The following is a 25,336-nucleotide window of genomic DNA, read 5'->3' on the forward strand; positions in this document are numbered from 1 at the left end:
CCCGACTGCTCTTCCGAAGGTCCAGAGTTCAAATCCCAGCAACCACATGGTGGCTCATAACCATCTGTAACAAGATCTGACGCCCTCTCCTGGAGTGTCTGAGGACAGCTACAGTGTACTTACATATAATAAAAATAAAATAAATCTTTAAAAAAAAAAAAAAAGGTCCTTCCTAAAAATTATTAAGAAGAGAACTTAGTAGAAAAATAGATTTAAAAAATCATGGAACAATGTGCCTAAGAAATACAGAGAAAATTAAGCCACGTACGGTGGCACATGCTGTAAGCCCAGAGCTTGGGAAACAAAGAGAAAAGACAAGAATTGCATAGCGAGGCCAACCTGACCCCAACACCCTGAGGGTGATGTACAGATGTCTACTGGGGGAGGGAGGTTAGCCCCACTTAGATTCCCACCTTGGGCTCTACTGATCCTTAGGGGACCTAGCACCTGCTGCTTCAGTCTAGTGTGTACCTATGAGACTTGCTTCAGCTGCCAACCTGATAGGAACCTAGAACTCCCAGAATGAGGAAATGCCAACTGAGGGAATACACAGACCACACTGCCTGTAGGCACATTCTCTGGACACTTCCCTGATGCCGGTTGATGTGGGAGAGTCAGCCTATTGTACATGTCATCCTCGGGCTGGTGAACCTGGACTATATGAAGAACAGGGGCTAACTATGAGCTTGGGAACAGCCAGTATGTAGACAGGGTCAATCTTGATTCTAATCACAGCAACAGAAAGGCAAACTGAGATGACACCCCACCCTCAGCTGCCCTTTCCACTCCTGGTCTAGCCCAACACCAATCTGCCAATCTTCTCTCCAGGGTTCCTGTTTCCTCCCCTCCATCCCTCTCCTGAGAGCCATCACAAGCCACCGCCTTCTTGCCAGCCAGCGATTCTGCAGCATCTCAGGGCTCTCCTGGCCTCCCTCCACCCTACTTTCAAGGCCACGCACCCACTCTCTACCCTGGACCCCAGCCCTCGGTAAGCTGGGATTCTATGTAGCATCATTCTCCTGCTGAACTATTTTAGAGACTTCACACAGCACTTGTCCTTAGCAAGACTTCCATTATGTGCTCCTACCTGTAATTTACTTGGCAAAACTCACCTCTACTCTTGATCTCTATTGAGCATCTCTATTGATAATCACAATATCTGTCAGGTGGCACTGGCACACGCCTTCAATCTCAGCACCCAGGAGGCTGAAGCAGGTGGGACCTTTGTGAGTTTGAGGCCAGCCTTTCCATAAAGTGAGTTCTGGGACAGCCAGGGCTACACAGAGAAATCCTGTCTTGAAAAGCAAGCAAGCAAGCAAAGCAAGCAAGCAAACAAACAAATCACAATAGCCACTGCTTTTCTTCTCAGGCCCCATGAGATGGCAAGTCCACTGACTCTCGGCCACAGGCCTCCCAAGAGCAGTCCCTGTAATGGCACTCTTCCCCTTCCCTGTAACCCCTCCCGATGGAATGTGAATCCCTCCAGAGCCTAGGTGCTTCCTCCTCTGAAAAGCCGTCCACACGTCCATCCGCACCTTCGCACTCCTGCTCTGTGCTCCGGGGTCCTCTCTGCTCCTCACTGCGTCTTTCCTAACGGAGTCTGAGGGTCCGTCCGGCCTGCTCTGCTCAGCGTGTTCTCGACATCACATCCAGGGCAAGCTCACAGGCTTACGCGGGTTATTTTCATTTCACATTTATAAGCTCTTTGCCTCCAAGTATGGATGTGCACATGTGTGCCTAGTGCCCTCAGAGGTCAGAAAAGGGTGGGAATGGAACCTGGGTCCTCTGCAAGACCAACAAGTGCTCTCAACCAGAGCCACTTCTCCAGTAGGTAAGGAATGTTTTCATGAGCATATGGGGACAGGCAACACTGTTAGGAATATAATGCCCAAATTAACTGAGTCCTGAATTAAAGTCCAAGGGCAACTGAATGATTAGACAGGCTTGATGAGATCTGTGTTTAATGATGCGGGAGGGTAGGGAAAGATTACGGGATGAGACTCTGGTTTCTGACTTAACTATCTGAGGCCACAAAGATGATGGAGACACAGAAAGGCTGTAAGGAGCCAACATCCTCACAAGTAGGAAATCGGAAAGACTGTGTGAGGATGGCTCTTGCACTGGGGGATGAGGACTCCTCCATCTCCAATGTGAAGAGAAGGGGCATCAAAGATGCGAAGTATCTAAGAGGGCCAGGTGGCAGCCAGAACCACATGGTATGACAAGCCAGGAAACAGGATGCGGAGCTAAGAGTTCTAGAAAGCTCTGTGAAAAAAATAGAGAAGGTAAGAGGGGAAACTACATAGGGAGGACGGCCTAGAGTTCACACTGGTATATGGAAATCCAATCTGTTCTCAGTAAGTACCCAAGAGACACGGATTGCAGGACAGCCCCCACCACAACATACCAAAATCTGTGGGTGGCCAGTCTCACAGATTATGTAAAATGCTGTAGTATCTGCACAGAACTTACACACACCCTCTCATAAGCTTCAGTCTCTAGGTTACTTTAAATTACTACTTCAGTGTAAGTGCCACATGGGTAGTTGCTGTGCGGAATGCTTCAGGAGACGTAATGACAAGAGGAGACAAGTTCCAAACATGTTCAGCACAGGCTCCGTGGTTTTCAGATATTCTGGACCTGCAGTTGTCTAATGGTGGAAATGGGACAGAGGACCAGCTGTATCCAAAATGTCTTCCCACACTGAGCAAGCAGACTGCCCCCGAGACACAGTCCTACTTACATTGATTTTATCTGTTTTCAAACAGAGCTCTCAGACAGGGAAAGTGAGACCATCCGGTTAGAGCTAAGGGCACAAGTCTGTAATCCCACACTTGGAAGGCTGAGGCAGAAAGATCTAACTTCAAGGTCAGTTTGGGATACTAAGACACAGCCTAAAAAGACAGTAACTGGGTGAGGACATAGCTCTACCCTAATAAATATGCATAAAGCCAAGAGTTTGAACCCCAAAACTGAGGTGAGGGAAAAAGCCAGGGAGAATACTTAGACAGCAAGGTTTCAAAAGAACAAGTTCACACATAGATTGCTAACAGCAAGAAAAATAGAAAACAAAAAAAAAAAAATTTGGAAAACAAGTCCTCTGTATCACAAAGCAGTGACATACAAAGACATACCTAGATAGATATATGTCTACATGTACAAACACTGTTGGAGCTAAGGTATTTCTTACACATAAATTTCATATAAAAACCTGCCTCAGTTTTTGCTGGGCGTGACAGATCTTTAATTCTAACACTAGGAAGGCAGATGCAGGTCATCTCTGGGTTCCATGCCAGCCCATGTTACAAAGTGAGACTCTTGTCTTTTTTTTTTTTTTTTTTTTTTTCAAGACAGGGTTTCTCTGTATAGCCCTGGCTGTCCTAGAACTCACTTGGTAGACCAGGCTGGCCTCGAACTCAGAAATCCGCCTGCCTCTGCCTCTGCCTCCCGAGTGCTGGGATTAAAGGCCTGCGCCACCACACTTGGCAGGTTCTCAACCTTCCTAACGCTGGGACTCTTCAATACCACTATGGCAACCCCCAACCATAAAATTATCTCCATTGCTATTTCATCACCTATAATTTTGTGCATTATGAATTGTAATTATCTGTGTTGTCCACTGGTCTCAGGCGACTCCTATGAAAGGAACACTGGACTCCCAAAGGGCTGAGACCTACAGGTTGAGAAAGACTGGTTTGGGGGATTGGCAAGACTGGGGTATGTGAACTAGTGTGCATGTCTGCATGTCAAGGTGATGCGCGATAAGCCAGAGATGGGACTCTCTAGTGTCTGAAGCTAATAGAAACTTTCATGTGAATCTTTTGTTACCGTTACCCCCCCCAGACCCTTATTCCCACTCCCACCCCCCACTCCAAGACAGGGTTTCTCTGTGTAGCCCTGGCTGACCTGAAACTCGATTTATAGAGCAGGCTGGCCTTAAACTCAAAGAGATCCACCTGCCTCTGCCTCCCAAGTGCTGGGGCAAAAGATGTGCACCACCACTGCCTGGTTCTTGCTTTTTTTTTTTTTTTAAAAGACTTATTTGCATTGAATGTATCTGTGTCTGTATGTCTGTACATATAAGTGCAGGTGCCTACAGAGGCCAGAAGAGTTGAATCCCTAGGAGCTGGACTGACAGGGAACTGTGAGCTGCCTGGTCTTCTACAGAACAGTCCACGCTCTTAACCGCTGAGCCATCTCTCTGTTGTTGTTGATGAGGCAGTCTCTGTGCCCCTGGCTGGCGTGGGACTCGCTCTCAGATCAGACAGGTGTCAGTCCTATGGTGGTTCTGTGTTGTCTCATACATACTGAGATTACAATCGCGTGCCATCTTGACTGGCTAACCTTCCTGGGAGTCTTCCTGGTTCTAGAAAGAAGGGTGGCCTGGTGCTAGATGGTTCCCTGGGTAATAGGCTGCAGATGCTCTGGGGCGTCCCAGACCAGGGGACACTGGAGAGGCTGCCTCAGAAGACTGGGCTGCAGGGGCTGGATTATGGTGCATTCTCGGTTTTTTGAGGTGTGGTTGCTTTTCTCACTGCTGTGATAAGAGTGTCTTACAGAGCGACTGAAGAAAGTGTTACTTTTGGTCACAGTTTGAGAGTGCAGTCCACCACTGCAGAGAAGTCAAAGCAGAAGTACTTTATCCTCAGAAGTCAGAGGTGTGGGAAGCTGGTACTCCCCCCACTTTTATCTTTTTATCCAGCTCAGAACCCTCACCCATAGAAAGGGGACTCTCACGGTTACGGTGTGTTCCCTGACAGACATGACAGGTTTATCTCCTTGGTGATTCTAGACCAGGATTGGCTATCACAGGTGAGCAAGGTGGCCTAACCAATAAAATAGCTGGATGTGCCAGCCTGAGTCAGATCCCCAGAATTCACAGAAAGACCAAAGGAGCTAACCATTCTACAAATTTATCTTCTGACTACCACGTGCGCTCTGTGACATGTGTGCCTGTGCACACAGTATGCACTCTCAAGAATATTCAAAACTTGGCCATCACAACTCACTGGAAATGTGGCTCCAGTGCAGTGCTTGCCTGGCATGCATGAAGCCTTATGAGTACACACACACACACACACACACACACACACACACACACACACACACGCACGCACGCAGAAAGGGGAAAGATGTGAGAGAATACAATTCTAGTGTGGTGGCGCATACCTAAAAATCTCAGTATTTGGGAGTTCGAGGCCAACCTTGGGTATGTAGTGAGCTTCAGGCCATTCTGAGCTGCAGAATCTCTTGAAGAGATTTTTGTTTGTTTGTTTGTTTGTTTGTTTTTCGAGACAGGGTTTCTCTATATAGCCCTGGCTATCCCAGAACTCACTTTGTTGACCATGCTGGCCTCAATCTCAGAAATCCGCCTGCCTCTGCCTCCTCTGCCTCCTGAATACTGGGATTAAAGGTGTGTGCCACCATGCCTGGCTTTGTCTCGAATAACTAACAAGCAAACCGGTCCCCAGCACCTTACAAAGCAGCACTTGACATTTATTTCTGTGGTTTTTGGAGGCTGTGTCTAAGTACTAGAGACGTTTATGAGCCCGCAGCTCATACTTCTGCCTCCTGCTTTTCAACGGTTAGAGGATAAATGGTTTCCACAGTGGCCCAGGCCCTCCTAAGCTGAGCAGACCCCAGGGCTCACGCTCCCCTCCTCAGCATATGCGTCAAGGCCAGGATGCAGGAAGGTGGAGCCTCTGCAGCTCTTACCTTCTGTCAAACACTCCGCCAGCCTGGTTCTCCATCCTGCTTCCTACAGACCCTTCTGTTGTCTTTATTATTGCTGTATGTGTCTAGCGTATGGGTGAATATGGATGCATGCATGAGGTCAGAAGACAACTTTTAAGGACAGGTCTCTCTTTCCTCGTGGGTCTCATGAATTAAATTCAACTGTGAGGTTTGCACGACAAGCACTGTGACCTGTTGAGTCATCTCACTGGAAGATATTTTTTATTTTTAAAAAGGTAATTTTTTTCTTTCCTTTTTGGCTGCATGTATGTGTCTGCACCACATGCGTACCTGATGTTTACAAAGGAAGGACAAAAGGGGGGGAGTTAGAGCCACTGAAACTGGAGCATAGACCAGTTTGAGCTGACAGGTGAGATTGGAAAATCAAACCTTGAAGAGCAGCCAGTGCTCTTTTTTTTTTTTTTTTTTTGGTTTTTCAAGACAGGGTTTCTCTGTGTAGCCCTGGCTGTTCTGGAACTCACTCTGTAGACCAGGCTGGCCTCGAANTCAAGACAGGGTTTCTCTGTGTAGCCCTGGCTGTTCTGGAACTCACTCTGTAGACCAGGCTGGCCTCGAACTTAGAAATCCGCCTGCCTCTGCCTCCTGAGTGCTGGGATTAAAGGCGTGCACCACCACCGCCCGGCGCAGCCAGTGCTCTTAACAGCTGAGCTGTCTCTCCAGCCCTCCCTGAGATCATTCACTGTCCTGTCTGTCTGTCTGTCTGTCTGTCTGCCTGTCTTCCTCCGGGCTCCACCTTCACTCGATTCCTCTATCCTCAGGTCTCAGCTTAAGTGCTGCCTTAACAGCAAGGGCTTCTTCAAACATTTTTAGTTTTTGATTGTTTTTAAAACTGGGTCTGACTGGGTAGCCCTGACCAGCCTCGAACTCCCAAAGATCTACTTGTCTCTGCTTTCCAAATACTGGGATTGAGGGTGTGTGCCAGGGCTAGAGGGATGGCTCGCTGCTCTTCCAGAGGACTGGGGTTGGGTTCCCAGCACCCACAAGGTTCTTCAGAACCACCTCTAACTCCTGACAACCTCCTGTAACTCCAGCTCCAAAGGATCTGAGGATCTGATGTCCTCTTTTAGCATCTGAGAGCACCCAACATACCAATGATATGGATATACATGCAGGCAAAACACCACGCACATCACAAAAAGAAATCAATAAATACAGGCAAGCAACACTATGCTATGACCTAACCAGCTATCTCTAAACCGGTCATCTGCGGTCCCAATTCCCTTCCCGCTTCATCTGTCCCTTGGCATCTGCCAGTACATATTTTACTGCCTCTTTAGTACCACAGAGATTTACTGACCCTGCTAGGCACACTCACATGCCTGCAGTCAGAGTCACCGAGGGCAGGGCAGGTCCAGCTCTGGGGCTAGCCTGGCAATGTAGTAAGACACTATCATAAAAACGAAGACTAAGTCCCTGTGAGCCACCACGAGGTTGCGTCTGCTCTGAGCCAGGATGCAGAGGCTGGACTCTCTTTTCCCTTCTTCTGTCTTTAAGATGCTGCCAGGTCCTCGTGGGAGAAGGTTCCTGAGCCTTTTTACTTTCTTTAAAACTCCTCTCCCCACCATGTGGCTGCTTGTTACCATGTGGCTAACCTCGATGTGTAACTCAAATGTCCCTAAAACTGAAAAACAAGAACAACCACAACAACAACAACAAAATACATGACAAGGACCAGGGCTGCAGCTCCATGGTCGACTGCCTACCTAACATGTACCAGGCAAACCACCACCACCATCATCACCATCACCACCATCATCATCACCACCACCATCACCACCACCACCACCATCATCACCATCACCATCACCTTCACCACCACCACCACCTCTCTCGCCCTCGCCGAGGTTCAACTTCTAGTACACACATGGCAGATCACAACCTTCTGTGACCAGTTCCAGTGCCCTCTTCTGACCCCTACAGGCACACATGTGGTATAGACATATATACAGGCAAAACACTCATACATGGTCTACACAGTTTCATGCCAACCAAGGCTACATAGTTAAGACCCTATCTCAAAACAAACAAACAAGGGGCTGGAGAGATGGCTCAGCAGCTAAGGGCACTGACTGCTCTTCCAAAGGTCCTGAGTTCAATTCCCAGCAACCACATGGTGGCTCACAACCATCAATAATGAGATCCCTCTTCTTGTGTGTCTGAAGACAGCTACAGTGTACTCATAAATAAATCTTTAAAAAACAAAACAAAGACCACCAGGGTCTGTGTGCACTAGGCAGGCAACCTCGGCACTTATGGGTGGAGCCAGCAGATAAGAGTTCAAGGCCATCCTTGGATATATAGTTGCCATGGGTTTGAAGTCAGCCTTCTTTCCATAAGATCTTGTCTCAGAGGCGTGGGGGAGTGAGGGTGCTGGAGAGATGGCTTAGCAGTGAAGAGCACTGGCTGTTCTTCTAGAAGCCCTGGGGTTTAATTCCCATTGTCCACATGATCGCTAACAATGATCTGGAACTCTAGTCCAGGGATCTGACCTATCTTCTGGCTTGCCCGGTATGCATGTGGCACACAAATGTACATTCAGACAAAACTCATATGCATTAAAACAATGTGTAAGTATTAAAAAAAAAAACCAGAAAACAAAAACAAAAAAAAAACAAACTTTTTACCTGGGCGTGACAAATGATGCCTGTAGTTTCCAGCACTTGAAATGAGGGAGGAAATCAGGAGTTCAAGGCTAGCCTCAGCTACATAACATGTTAGAAGCCAGCATGAGACCTGTCTCAAAAGGAGGTGGCTGGAAAGATGGTTCAGAGCATTTAACTAGCAGAGGACCCAAGTTCGGTTCCCAGTACCCATGTCAGATGCCTTCAAAGTATCTATCAACTCCAGCTTGGCTCTCTACTGGCAATACAAAGGTCCTCGTGTCTACAGGTAAAAACCCTGTTCTTCCATCCAGAAAGCTAGGAATTGAAAGTGATTAATAGTCCTGTGATCTGTTATCTGCTGGGCTAAGCCATATCAAGTTCCTTCAACCAGGGCCAGAGGTGGCCAGTACTCTAAATGAGCCTTACAGCCAGGCGCTCGCCAAGCTCCCACACCCAGGACCTGAGATACCTAATAGTCTAAATGACCTTCACATCATCTGCATGGCCAGAGGCCTCCCCAAGCTCCCACAACCAGGACTAGAAGTGGCTAATATCCCAAACGACCTCTATACCATCTGTCTGACCAAGATAAGGCTAGACCCTTCCTTAGGCCCTAAAGATAGTACAGACCCTAAATCTCTAGAACCCATCTTCTTGGAATAAATAACAAAATGACATGTCAAGTCAAGTTTCTATGTAATTATGCTTCCTCGTGTACCGGAGATTGCATTACACCAAGAAACTTTTTCCCAATTATCCTACATTCACTGCCTGAGATCAGCCTCCCTAGCATACTGATCCACCTTGATGGAAGCCAGTCTGAACCAAGTTTTCATTCTCACCTGACGTTCTCTTGCCTGCCTGCCTGACACCGGAAGAGACCCCCTCAGCTCTGAAGCACATACCTCCACACACACTTAAAAATTAAAAAACAAACAAACAAACAAATCCTCTGTTTTGTTTGATTTGGTTATTTCAAAAGAGGAGTTTTTTTCCATATAGCCCTAGCTGTCCTGGAATTCCCTCAGTAGGCCATGTCAGCCTCCAACTCCCAGGGATCCGGCCACCTCTGTCTGCCGAGTACTGGGATTAAAGGAAAGGAGGGAGAGAGAGCAAACAGAAATGGAATCTCAGAACACTGCTCAGGTACACTGTAGCTCGCCACAGCCTGAGAGGTAAACTCCTACCTTGGGCTTTTAGAGCATTTGTTAGAAGGTGTAATGATCTTACTTATTGATATGCATTTGCACACCACCCCAAAAAAATACAACCAGCTCTTCAGTCATGGTTCATGTCTACACAAGCCCAACACAGAGGTCTAGAGCCCTGCAGTTGAGGATGACCTTGAATTTACCCCCCTTCTCCACCTCTGCGGAGCTGTGGTTACCAGAAAGCCAGCACAGCCAGTCTATGCAGTGTGGGGCTTCACACATAGGCTTCATGTGTAGCAATGCTAGCACTTGACTGAGCTACATCCCCAGCACTATTTGAAAATCATTCCACAAACACCTAGAATCACACAATGTCACAGAAAACACCAGTTCCTGACTAGTCTTTAAATGACTTCATAATTGAAGGCAGAAAATGATGTATATAGTGAGGGAAAATCCCATCTGTCAACAGGTGAGCCATGAACACACCATCTTCACTTGCATGGAGGGCTCTAAAGTGCAGCAGCTGGCAAAGGTGCAGCGTCAGCCCCTACCCTTACCATTTCGGCGTAATCCACCTGCTCTTGTTCACTGTACAATTCTGGGGGTAGGTTGTAAATCCGAAGGACATTATCAGCACTATTGGTCAAGATACAGGAACCGTCAGGGGCCCTGAAAATACAGGAAAATTAGAAAACCCAAACAGAGCTGTGATTTCCGGTTGTAGCACGAGGCTCTGAGTCCCTGAGAAGATACCAAGCTCTAGGGAGACAAGCTGGTGCAGAGTGGTGGCACACATCTGTAACCCCAGCTACTGGAGAGGCTGAGGCAGATGACCAACCTCCAGGCCAGTCTGGACAACTTGACAAGACCTTATCTCAAACTAAAGCAAAAAAGGACTAAGATGCTGGCCACTCTGGGGTAAGTCCACAATACGTAAATGGCGGTAAGCATCCACAGGGGAAGGGTAGGGAAAACCTTAACCTCGGTACTCACACGTAGTCTATTGCTCCTTACCAACCTCTAGAAACCCTGGGGTTGGTTTTAGCTTTTGTTTTGTTCTGCTTTTCCTCAAGACAGTTTCTCTAAGTAGCCCTGCCTGTCCTGGAACTGGACCCACAGTCCAGGCTGGCCTTGAACTCAGACATCTGCCTGCTTACTCAGACATCTGCCTGCTTCTTCCTCCAGAGTGCTGAGATTAAAGGCTTGTACCCAACTTTGTTACTGTTTTTATTTTAAGACAGGGTCTCACTCTGTGGACAAACCAGGCCTCCATTTCCCAAATGTTGAGATTACAAGACTGTTGTCCCACCGTGGTTAAGTTTTAAGAGGAAACTCTCGAAGGTGGCCATCTCCTTGCCATCGTACTTACCACTTGCAACCTTTCAAGAAGTTCTCGGAGCGGGTGCTGAACTCGGACCAGGAACCACTGAGGTATCGGGGTACCTGCGAGAAGCTGTAGGTCCAAAAGCTGGAAAGGAGATGGAGAAACAGCAAACGTGGGTCGTCAAGAGCAAAATGGAAGTGAAATGGAGCTGAGGACCGGTGGCTGTCGTTCTCACAGGTCCAGGATCCTCAGATTCCAAAGTCACTTACGTGTCCCCCTCATCCACTTCAGCGCGTTCCTCAGACACACCTTCCGTGGCTTCTCCTGACTCCGACTCGGGGCTATTCGTTTCTTCTACGGGAAGGCTCGCATGTTCAGAAACTCCTTGCTCCTCGATTCGAGGACTCAACTCATTGGAAGTATTAGATTTTACTTCCAGAAGAGCAGAGTCCCCTTGTTGAAGCTCCTGGGACACAACCGAGCCAGCCACGGGATCTGTGGCTAGCTGGGGTTGCTCATCACCACCGCATGGCGGAGGCACCGGTTCAGATTCTGTATTTTTCTCCGCTGGGGAACCTTGGGGTACCGGGGCTGGGGCCAGGTCAGAAGGGAGGCTATCCGGAGCTAAGAGTCGCTCCTCCGACGTCTTCATTCTGTAGAGTAAGCCCCCGGAAGGCAGAGGCCGGGCAAGCCTCGCTGAGCCGGCTACCAGCTGCCGAGGCTAGACTGCATTACCGTTCCCAGGGATGCAGGCGCAGAACCCTGAGTCCGCTTTCCTCTTCCGGAAAAAAAAGTAAGCCGAACCCCGCAACCTAAAGCAAATGCCAGGGAACGAATGTCCAAAGCGAAGAGCCTAGGGTCGCTAGGCGCCGCCAGCGCTTCTGGCTCTCGCGGGAGTCGGGCCACCTTCCGATAGGCTCTCCGCATCCTCCTCGGATCCCGAGCGGAAAGGCGGGAAAGAACGACTTTACCTACCCCTCAAGCGCTGGAGAATTCCTAGAGGTTTCTGGGAGTTGTAGTCTGAACTCGGGGCCTTGGCGAAAACTACACGAGCGCCCCCTATCGTCCCCTGGGGGTAATTCTCAAAGCGCCTATCCTCCCTGGCCTGCAGAGGGCGCGTGATTTCTGCAATTTTTGCCCCTCTTGAATATCTTGTTTTGAATCCCGTAACCTCGAAATCAGGTTTCCTTTCTCCTCACCTCTCTCCCTTTCTTGTTCCTCTCTTTCCCTCTCTCCCCCGCCCTCCCTTCATTCATTCGACATTTATTATCAATCTTACTTCCTATCCAGCACCTTATGAGGTATTGGAAAAAAAAAAAAAAAGTAATGTTTTCGAGCTCTCAATCTCCATAAAGTTTTCGTTGCTGTGCAATTAAAGGCTGTGAAAACAATCTTTACAGACAGTGATAAGGACTGTACAGGAAATTAAACACGGTGGTGTGATACCAAATATCTCGGAGAACACGTGAGATTGAGATATTATGAAAAGCCTTTCTAAAGTGACATTTTAGCTAATGAGGGGAAAAAGAATTTAGGGGCCCGTGCTGGTTCATCCCTGTACTTGAGAGGCCTAAAGCAGGAAGACTGCCGCGAACTCCAGGCCAGCCTTGGCTACAAAGACTGTTTTAAAAATCCAAAAAGATGGCTATTACTAGCTGGATAGGAAAGAGCAGTGCTCAGAACAGTGGTCCACTTTAAAAAAGACGATAAAAGCTTAATTCTCTCCACTCTTTATACGTGACACAGTGGCCGGAGTCCTCCGAAACGGTTTTCACCAGTCTTGCCCTCACAGCTCTATATCTTAGACCACTTTTCACAAAGCATTCCTGCGGAGGGCAAAATCTCAGGGAGAATCCTGACTCTGCAAGTCCCCGCCTCCATTTCTTGCCCTCAACCCACGGAAGGACTTGCCCTTACTTGTTATGGCGACTACCCAGCTTTGTGCCAGGAGTCTCGCGGGGGTTGCTGGGATTGGGACTTTCCCCTCCCACGTGCTCACCCTGGCTAAAGTTCTGTAAGCTTCATTTCTTTTGGGACCATCCTGGCTCTAGGTAGCGACTGCAGTTAGGGGGCACCTAGCATCCAGGCCCTCCTCATCCTTCCCAGCAGGGGGTCACGCTCCCCCGAAGACTGGGTAAGTAATTGGTGAGCGTGACGAGACCTCTCGGTCCCTGGCTCTCTCCGTTTGCATCCATAGAGAAAATCGTGGGGCTTGGGAGTGGGGCAGTGGGGGGACACAGCGCGGTGGAGGTGGGCGGAATGGAGGCTTGGCGGGCGGGATGAACGGGAGTGTATGTCAGATGCTGTAGTGAGCATAGCTGATGACGTTAGGGCCGACGAGCCTCACAGCCGTGCACCTGCAAAGTAGAGCATTTAGGGACCACTGAGGTGGCCTAAGGGGGTCTTCTCTCCGCTACCCGATTACACACTTATCTGCCCGCTGCTGGGGGATGGAAGTTCCCGAAATTACATGCACAAAGCACCAGGATCTGAGATTTTTTTCGAGATTCATAACATAAGACTTAAGACACCCCCTCCCCCATAGCATCCTAATGAAACCCCGGGCTCCGTTCCTGGATGAGATCGGGGTGATCCGGGAAGCCTTAGCTGCTAAGGTCCCGCAGCTTCCGGACCTTTGTCCCTGGAGTGATTTCTTTTTTTTTCCAGCCGCTTCTCGACCCTGCTAGATGAAGAAAATCCAAGGGAAGCCTGAAGCACTAGCGGTGCTAGCCTGAAGTGTTTGCCCTCGGGGCCCGACCCAGCCTCTTGCTCTGAAAGGCCCGCCGGCCCTGTTATTGTTTGGCTCCTTTACGTTTCTGCCGCTTGCAGGAGCATTTCCGGTTTCTTTTTTCCGGAGCAGATCACTGCTCACCCGGCGACGGGGGAGTAGCGAAGTGGGAAGAGCTGGATCCTAGGCTGGTTCTGTTGTTTGAGGAGGAGAACTGCAGTCCTCGACATCTCATTTTTCTGGATTACTTGGTTATTGCTTTTGCAAAGGAGGAGGTGTTTATTTAAAAGAGTGCGCCCTTGGGTCGTTTCTTCCTGCCGGAAAAGCAAATTACCGAGTATCCGGTTTTGGGGTGAGCCATTCCCTTGCTTAACGCATTCCGCGCGTCCTGAAAGCGGAAGGGGCGGGCCCGGGGCGCCTGGCGGTCCTAAGTGCAGTCAGCCCGCCCGGCCGGTTCTTCCCAGCGGGAGGTGGCACACCGGCGTCGGCAGTGCCTGGCCCCCGCCACTTCAATTTTTAGGACAGGTCATTTTATTACAGTTTCTTGTCGCGCACCAAACATCGTGCGTGCCTTTTTAGCGCTTGGATCGGGAAATAAATTTTTGTGTCCATCTGAAGATCTAGTTTTGGTCTAAAGAATAAATGATAGGTAGACCTGGGGTGGGGGACTTTTCGTGGCTTCCGGTGTAAAGGAAAAGACTAGGTCCTTCCAGTTTATTGAGAAGTATACCGATGACTTCACTTAAACATTTTACGCGCGCGAAGGGAACCCCAGCTGTGAAGGTTAGACGGGACAGTGATCCTTGGTTGCCTTCTTATGCAAATAGCCTCCCTGTTCTTGCAATCTCTTGAGTAGATTTAGTGTAGGACTCTTGTGAATGTGAAAAGATCCCAATCCGAGCCGGGTGTGGTGGTGCCCGCCTTTAATTCCATCACTTGGGAGGCAGAGGCAGGCGAATTTCTGAGTTCGAGGACAGCCAGGGCTACACAGAGAAACCCTGTCTCGAAAAAANAAAAAAAAAAAAAAAAAAAGATCCCAATCCGAAGTTCCCTGGGCCCTGCCCCTGTTTACAAATGTAGATATATGTGAATTGTTTTTTTACATAGAGACAACTTTGGGAGGTATTCTTTATCTATGCTGCTCTTCCAGTTTCTCTGAATAATTTACTGCAGAGGGGTTTGGGGAGGTCTGGGGTGGGTAGTATCTGCCCTTAAATTATGCTTAAGTCATCTGTAGTTTACATATGACCCTGCACTGTAAATGCTGTGGTGTTGACTGAAAAAAGGAGCCAGGCTGGACCGGGACCAGGTGCTGCAGGCCTTTAATCCCAACACCAGAGAGGCAGAGGCAGGTCAATATCTGAGATTCAGGCCAGCCAAAGATACACAAGGAGACCCTGTCTCAAAAAGAAAACTATGTCACGTATGTTAATAGTCACACAGACACAAGATTACCTGACAACAGCAGTTGAGTAGCACTGTGAAGCCTGAAGCAGGACAGTCTCAAATTCCAGACCACAGCATACAGGGAGTTCAAGGTTATCCTTCCCGAGGGAGTAAAGGAGACTGTGGCTCCAAAAAAATAGAGAAAGAGTACAAAAGGTAACATACATTAGCAAACCAGATCGAACTGGCCTTTTCTCCTGATAGGGTAAATGGTGCCTTTAATGCTAAAACTCCCAGGATGCTGAGATAAGAGGCCTTGAGTCAAAACACAACTTGGGCTACTTCTCAAGACCTTGTCTCAGAAAAGCAAACAGCAGGAGATACGGCTTGGTATTTCACCTGGCAAACATAGATGCCCTTGATTTAAATCCTGGGATGCAAAAGCAAAGGCCAAACCCACCTTGACCAAATGCGATTGGTCCATGGATTGCTGTATTGGAATTAGTCAGAAACCTATGTCATTCACAGCACTGACGTCCCGGGAACGCTTCAAATGACAGAGAAGGGGCAGTTGACTGCGCCTTCCGTCCTTTTTCCCGTTCCTTTATTTCTGTTTGAATCATAATTTGTTTTCCTGAGACAGGGTTTTTCTGTGTGGTCCTGGCCATCCTGGGACTCCCTCTGTAGACCAGGCTGGCCTCGAAGAGCTCCAACTGTCTCTGCCTCCGATATGCTGGGGATCAAAGGTGCCTGCCACCACCGCCTGGCTTCTTAGATTTGGAACAAGCCTTGCAGCAGTCTGAGTACATAGGATCCCAGCACGATGGTGGTTAAGACAATAATGAATTTAAGGCCAGCCCGGGATACATAGTGAGACCCGGTTTCAAGAAAGGGGGCGCAGTGGGGAATAAGTTCCAAAAGTGGTATTTTTTCCACGGTGCGAAAGCAACGGTTCCTTAGAGAAAGTGACATTAGAAGGGACAGAAGTAAATCTGACTCCTTAGTTATTAACTTGCGATTGATTTGAGACCTGGAGTTAAAGCTGGTAAGCTTTTGGGAAAAAAGCTATCGGTGGGCATGCATCTTTACGCCTTGGTTGGTTGGTTTTGCCTCTGGCTGGTAGAGTGAACCCCACTGTCTTTGTCTTGATGCAAGAGAGGGTTCCCAGGCTATTTTAAAGTTTGCCAAATACACACTTACCATGTTCTCTTGTATCCACGTTTTAGTTACATAAACAGTCTTAAACCAGATGTGGTGGCTCACACCTGCAAGCCCAGTGCTCAGGAAGCTGCAACAGAAGAAGTGCCATGTAGCCAAGCCACAGTGAGGCAACTGTCTCAGAGTATAAAATAAAACTAAATCAAAAATAATGGTCATCTTTTATCATACTATGAGTGCTCGTGTGTGTGTGTGTGTGTGTGTGTGTGTGTGTGTGTGTGTGTGTGTCCAGCTCATGCATTCTCATTAGCCTATGTGTCAGAGGTCAGTTGACAACTTGATAGAAATCAGTTTTGGGGTGCTTGGTCTTGGTACCAAGTGCCTATTCTGGCCACACAGACCCACCTATTTTCTGATTTGTATAAACTATATTTGAGTTTTTCCAACAATCGTATTCTTCACCCAGTGTTTCTGAACATTCTCCAAAACCGTGTTTTTTGCGTCTGCTCCCCACCAGTGTGTTGTGCTTTCTTCCTGCTCCGCACCCGGAATAATGCTGACAGGAGCAGTTCTTGTGCAAGGCTCCTGCTGTCCGTGTCGACTGTTATAGGAGGTGCACCTAGACGTGGTTTTGCCGAGTGAGATGTGTGCTTTTAAGTTATACCAGACACAGCCTTGTTTTATTAGAACCAACAATATATCCGTCCTTGGCCCACGCCCCTTTTTTTCCAATGCTGGGTGTTGAACCGGGACATAACACAGAAGAACTGTGCCTCTGAGCTACCCTGCCAGCCCCAAAAGATTTGTATCCTAAGTTCTATGAAACATGAGGGTCATTTTATTCAGGGTATGGTGTGGCTTCCCTGGGCCCTGTCCTCTGGTAGGTAGTAGTGTTCATTCCATTTGGTTTGGGGTTGCGATTGACAAGCCTTGCACCTTTCCAACTGTTGTACCTCAAGAGCCTGGGGCCTGGGTAAAAGATTCCCTTCCCTTACCCCTGTCAATAACCGCCTGCCTAGCTTTCTCACGATCAAATGAGATGAGCCCATGAGAAAGCAAGGTCCACTGGGCCTGGAAGGCCAGCCCTGGTTGTACTCGAACCTCTCGCGAGTCTATTGCCTTTTCCGGCCAGCATTTTCTTAAACATGCAGCCTCTGTGGATAGTGTGGCCCTCCTGATCTGGTGCTTGTGAAAAGTTTCATATTGGCAACTGTTCTTAAGGAAACACTGAAAACCTAATTACTACTAACGACCTGGAAGGTAGAGCAGGAAGACCTCCTATTGTCAGTGTGGCTATGTCTCTAAGATTGAGACATTGGGCCACCGTCCCAGCACGCACTCGTGTACTCCACCCCCCCACCCCCCCCAACACACACAGTATTCACTAAACAGTTCCTTGACAGGGTGAACTGGCATTAATGGGCAGTGGTTAGCACCACGGAAGCACTGCTAGCTTAGAACAAATGAGGTGCTCATACCCACAGTGCTGAGTTCTTACATGAGTGTGTACTGTTCAGGGATGGAGGGCTGGACCCAGGGCTTTGCAAATGAGCCCCGCCCCAAGGCCAAATCTCAAATAAATGAAAAGGTCAAAAGGTAACCCTTTCAGATAGGTACAGGAGATACGATATTTACAGAAAAGATGATGGTTAAATGCTATAGTTTTAATTGTTCTGAAGAAGCTCTGGGCTTCCCTGACCCCTTTTCCAGAGTCAGCCACCTCATTACTCAGAATGAAGGGGTTATCATATCCAGGCCTTCGCTTTCTTCATCTAACTGATTGCAAGAGAACGGTGCATAAGAGCCTGTGATGCACTAGATTGTTTGGGTGGCCATCTTTAATAAAAACTCATTCACCTGCCCTGTGTGTGTTCTTGGCAGGTCACCTGCCCGGCGGCAGATATCACCGTCGAGACAGATGAAATAACCCACATGGAAAGATTTCTCAAACTCTTAAAATAAATGGGAAAGTGATTAATCTACATACGAGTAAATGTATTAGATGTTAAGATCATAGTCAGGCGGTGGTGGCGCACGCCTTTAATCCCAGCACTTGGGAGGCAGAGGCAGGCGGATTTCTGAGTTCCAGGACAGAAACCCTGTCTAGAAAAACCAAAAAAAAAAAAAAAAAAAAATTATAGTCAGTATTAACAATAATTATCCTGGAATGCTTGCCGCTTGCCTTTGTTGATAGAAAGGGAACATGATGTCCCAGGGGGCTGGCCAAATTCAATCCCCAGAACTCACTTCTTATAAGTTGTCATCTGACCTCCACATTCATGTCTTGGCACCTTTAAATGAGGCACAATAAATAAGTAATGTTTAAGTAAGGAAGATAATAGCTCTGGCTAATAAGAGAAAATGAGTGAGAGCGTATCAAAGTGTCGTACAGCTTAACTACTGTGAAGAAGGTGATGGTGTGGCTTGGTGGAGATTGGCTGGCTGTGACTGAACCTCTCTGAGGAGCTATGGCATACAAGATAAGGAAGAGCCTACGTCATAGCCTAGGGAGAACAGAAACTGACTTTGCTCTTGTAGATGTAACCGCACTGATTCAGCCAGGAGGAAGTAAGTGTTCCCTAGAGCCCTTGGGGAAGAAGGCAGTAAGAAACCTGCTGAATCTTCAGGAATTTGTAAGGCATTGGGGACTTGTCCCGGGGGGGGGCAGATGAGACACTGATGGGCGCTCTTGGAGATTTGCCATGAAGGTTTGGAGAATGGAGCTGTGTGTGAGGTGGTAGATAGGGGGGTGGGGGGAGGTCTCCCTCCCCAGAGGGAAGGGAGTAGAACTGTGGGGTGCAGATGTAGGAGGGCTTGGGGTGGGAAGTACCTCCATGATTATCTGTTCCTTGAAGCAGTGTGGTCCGAGAAGCTGATAGGAAGCCAGGCTTGAGCAGCCTGAATAAGACAGAAGAGCTGCCCCATTCCTGCTTCTCTAGAAATGGTGTCCCTCACTGCCGCCTCGGGTCCTGACTTCTTCTCAAAGGAGCCTGGCCAACTTCTTGGATACTTGTAACTTCGCACTTTCCCGCCCTTGCATAAGTTTCCTGAAATAATGACTCTGAAACTCAATGTATTTACAAACACCTCGGCCGTAGCTTTGATTTGTTCTCTGACTTGCTCATAATTTAATATCCCTCTTACTCTAACCTAAGTTCTGCCGTGTGGTTGGTTGTCTCTGCTCAGCCCCCTGCTTCTGTCCTCCGTGTTCCTGGGGGAATCCCCACTCTCGCAGAATTTACTCTCCCTCCCGGATGACCCACCTTCTTTTTATTGACAAGTTCTGCATCCATACAGTACACAATCTATGCTCTCTACAGATGACTGCCATGGAGGACTCACAGTCAGATATCAGCCTCGAGCTCCCTCTGAGTCAGGAGACATTTTCAGGCTTATGGAAACTGTGAGTGGATCTTATGGGGCCCTTAAGGTACCATCCCACCATACCTGTATCCTCTCCTTGCCTGAGAGAAACAAAAACAGTAGTGTTCAAACATGGTATGGTGTTGGGTGTCTGTGATTCCTGCATTGGGGTGGGGGGAGGGTGCAGGCAAGGGTCTCAAAAGTTTGAAGTCATCTTTGACTAAATAGCAAGTTTGAGGCCAGCCTGGGATAAGTGAGATTCTGTCTCCAAAAAAATGGAAGGAAATGAGTGGAACTAACTCTCTGCTCTTGTTTTCCAGACTTCCTCCAGAAGTTAACCTGGTAAGGCCGGGGGGGGGGGGCAGGAAGGGGCTTGGGCGCTGGTGGGCTGGTGGGCCGGTAGACTGAGAATGCAGTCCTGAGGGTTCTTCTCTGTACCCTCCATAGCCCACCTCGGTGCCATCGCCTAACTCCATGGATGAGTTGTTCCTGTCCCCGGATGTTGCGGAGTTGTTTGAAGGCCCAAATGAAGCCCTCCACGTGTTGGCAGCTCCTGCAGCACAGGACCCTGTCACCGAGACCCCTGGGCCCATGGCCCCTGCACCAGCCACTCCGTGGCCCCTGTCATCTTTTGTACCTTCTCAAAAAACTTACCAAGGCAACTACGGCTTCCGCCTGGGCTTCCTGCAGTCTGGAACAGCCAAGTCTGTTACGTGCACGGTCAGTGGGCCTGGGGTTGTCTTTCAATGCCTCTTCTGCTCTGTCTAAATTTGGGGGTTCTTCTTTCGCCTGTAGACTGTGCCTCGGAGTTTAATTTTGCTCTGAACCTTTTTAGCCTCCTTCTCCTTTCTCTCATTCTCTGCATCTCTCCAGGGGACATGGAACTTTCTTCCCTCACATTCCTTTCTTGGCTTTTGAAAATAATCTTCTGCAGCCAGGCAGAGGCGCAGAGGCGTACACTGCAGGCCAGCTGACAGTCAGGCAGGATTGCTTAAGGCCAGCCTGAGCCTGAAGGCAAGACCCCTTCTCACCAAAACCAAGAACAGAGCCCAGTGGGGTGAGGTGCACTGAGGAGGCTATCCCTGACTACACAGTGAGGTGCCCCTCTCAAAAAAAAAGAGAGAAGTCAGATGTGGCCATCCCTGTGAGTTCCAGGACAGCCAGGGCTACACAGAGAAACCCTGTCTCGAAAAACCAGAAAGGGAAGACGAAGGAAAGACCCCAGTCCTGTCGTGGCTGGCGGCCCTCTGCCAATGCACTGGCACCCAGTGGGTGCTTGGACAATGTTTTTCACTAGTTCCCCACCTTGACACTTGATCGTTAGTTGGCTTGTCCTCTGACCTCCGTTATTTCTCCTCTCTTCCAGTACTCCCCTCCCCTCAATAAGCTATTCTGCCAGCTGGCAAAGACGTGCCCTGTACAGTTGTGGGTCAACGCCACACCTCCAGCTGGGAGCCGTGTCCGCGCCATGGCCATCTACAAGAAGTCACAGCACATGACAGAGGTCGTGAGACGCTGCCCCCACCATGAGCGCTGCTCCGATGGTGATGGTGAGCCCTCGGACACCGCCTGTGGGGTTAGGACTGGTGGCCTCGAGTCTCCCAGCCTCTGACTCATTCTTGCTCTTAGGCCTGGCTCCTCCCCAGCATCTTATCCGGGTCGAAGGAAATTTGTATGCTGAGTATCTGGAAGACAGGCAGACTTTTCGCCACAGCGTGGTGGTACCGTATGAGCCACCTGAGGTCTGTAATTTTGTTTTGGTTTGTGTGTCTTGGAGACAGTTGACTCCAGCCTAGACAGATGTTGACTTTCTAGCAACCCGTTTGCCTCAGCCTCCTGAGCGTTAGGCTTAGAGGTTCGAGCTGCCGTGCCCAGCCCGGGGTCTACTTTAACAGCAATCTCTGGGAGAAGGGGCTTTCCCATCCAGGCGGGAAATAGAGACGCTGAGTCCGGTTCCCTCCCATGCTAAGCAAGTGTTGTGCCCCACAACTCCAGGAGGTGTGCAGAACAGGTGGGATTTCCCCACTCTATGACTAAAGCTGAGATGTATTGGAGGCTATAGCCAGCCATTTCCGGCTGCTGCGGCTCACCTGTGGTGAGGTTGGGGGCGCCTTCACCTGGATCCTGTGTCCCCCCCCAGGTCGGTTCTGAGTACACCGCCATCCACTACAAGTTCATGTGTAACAGCTCCTGCATGGGGGGCATGAACCGCCGACCTATCCTTACCATCATCACACTGGAAGACTCCAGGTAGGAAGGCACAGGCTAGGTCAGGCTAGCCTGTTTCCTCCCCAGCCTCTGCCTTTTTCTGTTCCACATGCCCCGCCCCCTACCACATACCCAACCCTCTTTTTTAGTTCCTACCCTATCTACCTAAAAGAAGTCTCCTCCTCTGTTACTTCTTGGGCTTAGGGACATATCTTATCTGTGGCTTCTCGGGGTTCCTGTAACTGGAGCTTCGGCTCCAGATATGACAAGAGGGGTTGGGAACAGGTGGGGGGGGCCTGGTTTACAAAACACTCAGAATGGGGCCCAGCTTTCTTAATGCCTTGTGCTGTTTGCTTTTCTTGTCCCGGATAGTGGGAACCTCCTGGGACGGGACAGCTTTGAGGTTCGTGTTTGTGCCTGCCCTGGGAGAGACCGGCGTACAGAGGAAGAAAATTTCCGCAAAAAGGAAGACCCTTGCCCCGAGCTGCCCCCGGGGAGCGCGAAGAGAGGTAAGCAGGTGGGACCAAGGAGGCCAAGGAGGCAGAGGAGCCTGTTGAGCATCACCCCAAAATCACCTCTCTCTCCTTCCACAGCACTGCCCACCTGCACAAGTGCCTCTCCCCAGCAAAAGAAAAAACCACTTGATGGAGAGTGTTTCATCCTCAAGGTACCAAGGTTGGAGAGTCTCATGCCAGAGACAAGCTGTACCCATTATTGCCTCTGTCTCTCGCATGTGTAAAATAGTGTTATTAGCAAGTTGCTAGGTCTTTTTCAGTGGCTTTATCTCTAGCTGTGACATTAGCTCAAGAGCACATGCTCTGAGGCTATGCCTCCTTGGACAGTGGTTCTCAGTGTAACTAACACCGACTTACACCATAGGACAGGTGCTCCTCCACTGGGAAAAGGAACATGTCCTAGGAAACTCGCCATAGGTTGAAAATACCACACGTCAAAAATGTGTTTAGAGGCGGGCCTTGTTGGCACTGTAATTACAGCACTGAGGAGGGTGGTCCAAAGCTGGCAAGGAAAAGTAACCCAAGAAAAGGACATTGGGGTTTAAGGGTATAACTCAGTTCCAGGATACGTGCCAAGTGTGCTCCAGGCCCCAGATTAGGTCCCCAGCGGCTCACAGTGCCTATAGTCCTCCTAACCCACAGCGGCTCACGATTGCCCTGTTAAGCATGTGTTCCCTCTAACTGAAAAGACCCAAGTTTGTTGTACACTTTCTACTGAATGCCTGTTACTTTCACACCATCTTAAAGATGATTCCCCCCAAAAAACAAAACAAAACAAAAAAACCAAACCTGTAAGCCGAGCCGGTTTAAGTTGGGAACCAACTTTCTGAAAGTTGTTAAAAGCGTGAAAGTGGTTGTGTGACTTTGCCGTTCGGTCCCGTTCCATCTCTGCTGCAGATCCGCGGGCGTGAACGATTCGAGATGTTCCGGGAGCTGAATGAGGCCTTAGAGTTAAAAGATGCCCGCGCTGCAGAGGAGTCGGGAGACAGCAGGGCTCACTCCAGGTGAGTGACCTGGGGCGGCAGCATCTGCCTGTGGTGCTCTACCCTGACCTCCCTCCAGCTCCGCCTTTGTGGTGAAAGATAAAAACCCCGCCCTGCTAGATGGGTAGGGCTCTCAGCTATGAGACCTGACTTCTCACCCTTTCAGGCTCTATAAAGGGGTGTGAGGGACAAGGTATGATGTCATGCTCCTATCATCTCAGCAGTAAGGAAGGCAGAGTCAGGAGGGTTTGGGGAAGGTGGAGGCCTTCATAAACTATACAAAACTTGAGGCCAGCTAGGGCTAGCTACATAGCAAGACCCTGTCTCATGGTGATGGTGATGATGGTGGTGGTGGTGGTGATGGTGACGAGGATGGTGAAAGGGAGGATAAACTGATTCTCAGGAGTACTCCAGTGCATTCTGTGAATATACCTACCCATAGTAGAAGCCATCTTAAATTCCTTTTTTACAGCCTCCAGCCTAGAGCCTTCCAAGCCTTGATCAAGGAGGAAAGCCCAAACTGCTAGCTCCCATCACTTCATCCCTCCCCTTTTCTATCTTCCTATAGCTACCTGAAGACCAAGAGGGGCCAGTCTACTTCCCGCCATAAAAAAACAATGGTCAAGAAAGTGGGGCCTGACTCAGACTGACCGCCTCTGCATCCCGTCCCCATCACCAGCCTCCCCCTTTCCTTGCCATTTCATGACTTCGGGGCTGAGAAACAGTCCTCCCGGTTCCTTCCACTGCCTTTTTTACCTTGTAGCTAGGGTTCAGCCCCCTCTCTGAGTAGTGGTTCCTGGCCCAAGTTGGGGAATGGGTTGGTGGTTGCCAGGTCTCTGCTGGCCCAGCGAAATCCTATCCAGCCAGTTGTTGGACCCTGGCACCTGCAATGAAATCTCACCCTACCCAACACCCTGTAAGATTCTATCTTGGGCCCCATAGGTTCCGGATCCTCCAGGACCCATCTCCCTTCCACTCTGCAAAGCCTGTCTGCGTTTATCCATCCCCCACCCCGTCTCCCTCTTTTTTTTTAAACCCCTTTTTATATATCAATTTCCTATTTTAAAATAAAATTTTGTTATCACTTGTATGGTTTTTGAGAGGTTGATATCAGTGTGAGCTGCCCGGGCCCCCAGGTGCAGGGATGAATTTGGGAGATAACCCACCTGAGTCCAGGCAGTCAGTGTTGGAGTCAGGGGTGGGGAACTTGGGTTCCAGAAGAGGAACAAAGCCGGGGACTGGGTCAGTCTGTGGGCTGCATGACAACAAGAGAGCAGGGTGACTCCATTCATAACTTGGGAACCAACTGTCCCTCCTCCCTCCCGCCAGGACTGGCACACAGTCCTTACCCACCCCTACTTCTAGGGTTGGGCTCCTGCTGTCCCCGGGGAGCCTCTCACCAAGGATTAAGGGATTTAAATGTCTGATATAGCAAACCTGAGCCTCTGGAGTGACCATCTGCTCTACAAGAAAGGATCAGGGTGCCTGGGTTCCACAGGGAAGGGGTGGCTGTTCCTGGATGAAGAGACAAGCAGGAGACCCGCCAGCTGGGGTCCCAGGAAACTGGGAGCAGTTAAGGTGAGGTTTGGGGCCTTCCCAGCATCCCCAAACCCTGGGCCTCACGCCAGGCAAGTGAATGAATTGAAGCTTTGCACTTTGCCAGGAAATCCTTTGAAAGGGCTTCTTGGAGTAGGGAGGAGAGTCAGAGTTGGGGAGCCCCACACCCTCTCACCCACCCCCTTCCTCCTCAGTGCTGCTGGCTCCCTGAGAGCAGGACTAGGCCAAGCTTTCCCCATAGCCTGCTGAGCCAGTGCCAGTAGGGAGAGCAGTCTGTGAGCACATGGCTTGGCCATGGCTCTTGGTAACAGAGAGGGGTACTGAGGTCCAGAGGCACTTTGGGGCCACTGTCCCAGGCTTAAAGAGCCAGTGAGAGTGCATTGCCTTGCCTGAGGGTCCTAAACAAGTTGGAAGGGAGCAGCCCCTTAACCTCAAGACCACCTTTCGTACTTACTTCTGAGTACCAAATGTTCTCACAGCCGACTAGGTATATCTTTTTTTAACTGTTGTGGGAATGTGTGATGCCAGTCAAACCCACGATGCTTTTCCCCTGTTTTTGTCCCACAGCTTTACTGAGAAATAAATCCAAAGAACTGTGTTTAA

At 49.3% G+C, this 25,336-nt stretch overlaps 2 protein-coding genes across 5 annotated transcripts in view; one reads left to right on the forward strand and one right to left on the reverse strand.

The window, feature by feature from the left end:
* The window catches only part of Wrap53 (WD repeat containing antisense to TP53), a 15,854-nt gene extending 4,081 nt beyond the window's left edge, over positions 1 to 11,773 (reverse strand). Inside the window, exons 1-3 of the mRNA XM_021213209.1 lie at positions 11,105 to 11,773; positions 10,881 to 10,979; positions 10,069 to 10,180 (exon numbers count right to left, since the gene is read on the reverse strand). Coding sequence (XP_021068868.1) covers positions 10,069 to 10,180; positions 10,881 to 10,979; positions 11,105 to 11,487 — 594 coding nt within the window. The 5' untranslated portion in view covers positions 11,488 to 11,773. The remainder of the gene's footprint in view (positions 1 to 10,068; positions 10,181 to 10,880; positions 10,980 to 11,104) is intronic.
* Positions 11,774 to 12,805: 1,032 nt separating this feature from the next.
* Positions 12,806 to 24,256, forward strand: Tp53 (tumor protein p53). 4 transcript variants are annotated; one of them, XM_029546433.1, is made up of 12 exons: positions 12,808 to 12,969; positions 18,646 to 18,675; positions 19,428 to 19,510; positions 19,791 to 19,812; positions 19,918 to 20,190; positions 20,837 to 21,020; positions 21,100 to 21,212; positions 21,611 to 21,720; positions 22,051 to 22,187; positions 22,272 to 22,345; positions 23,091 to 23,197; positions 23,745 to 24,256. In XM_029546433.1, the coding sequence occupies exons 3-12, from the start codon at positions 19,428 to 19,430 to the stop codon at positions 23,824 to 23,826; spliced, it is 1,185 nt and encodes a 394-aa protein (XP_029402293.1). In that variant the 5' UTR covers positions 12,808 to 12,969; positions 18,646 to 18,675; the 3' UTR covers positions 23,827 to 24,256. The 4 variants fall into 4 exon arrangements, with proteins under 4 accessions (XP_029402294.1, XP_029402293.1, XP_029402292.1 ...); XM_029546432.1 differs by lacking the exon at positions 18,646 to 18,675 and adding an exon at positions 13,503 to 13,915 and having other exon boundaries at positions 12,809 to 12,969; XM_029546434.1 differs by lacking the exons at positions 18,646 to 18,675; positions 23,745 to 24,256 and adding an exon at positions 23,649 to 23,734 and having other exon boundaries at positions 12,806 to 12,969.
* The last annotated feature ends 1,080 nt before the right edge of the window (positions 24,257 to 25,336 follow it).

The sequence above is a fragment of the Mus pahari genome, chromosome 14 (genome assembly GCF_900095145.1).
Source record: "Mus pahari chromosome 14, PAHARI_EIJ_v1.1, whole genome shotgun sequence".
NCBI lineage: Eukaryota > Metazoa > Chordata > Mammalia > Rodentia > Muridae > Mus > Mus pahari.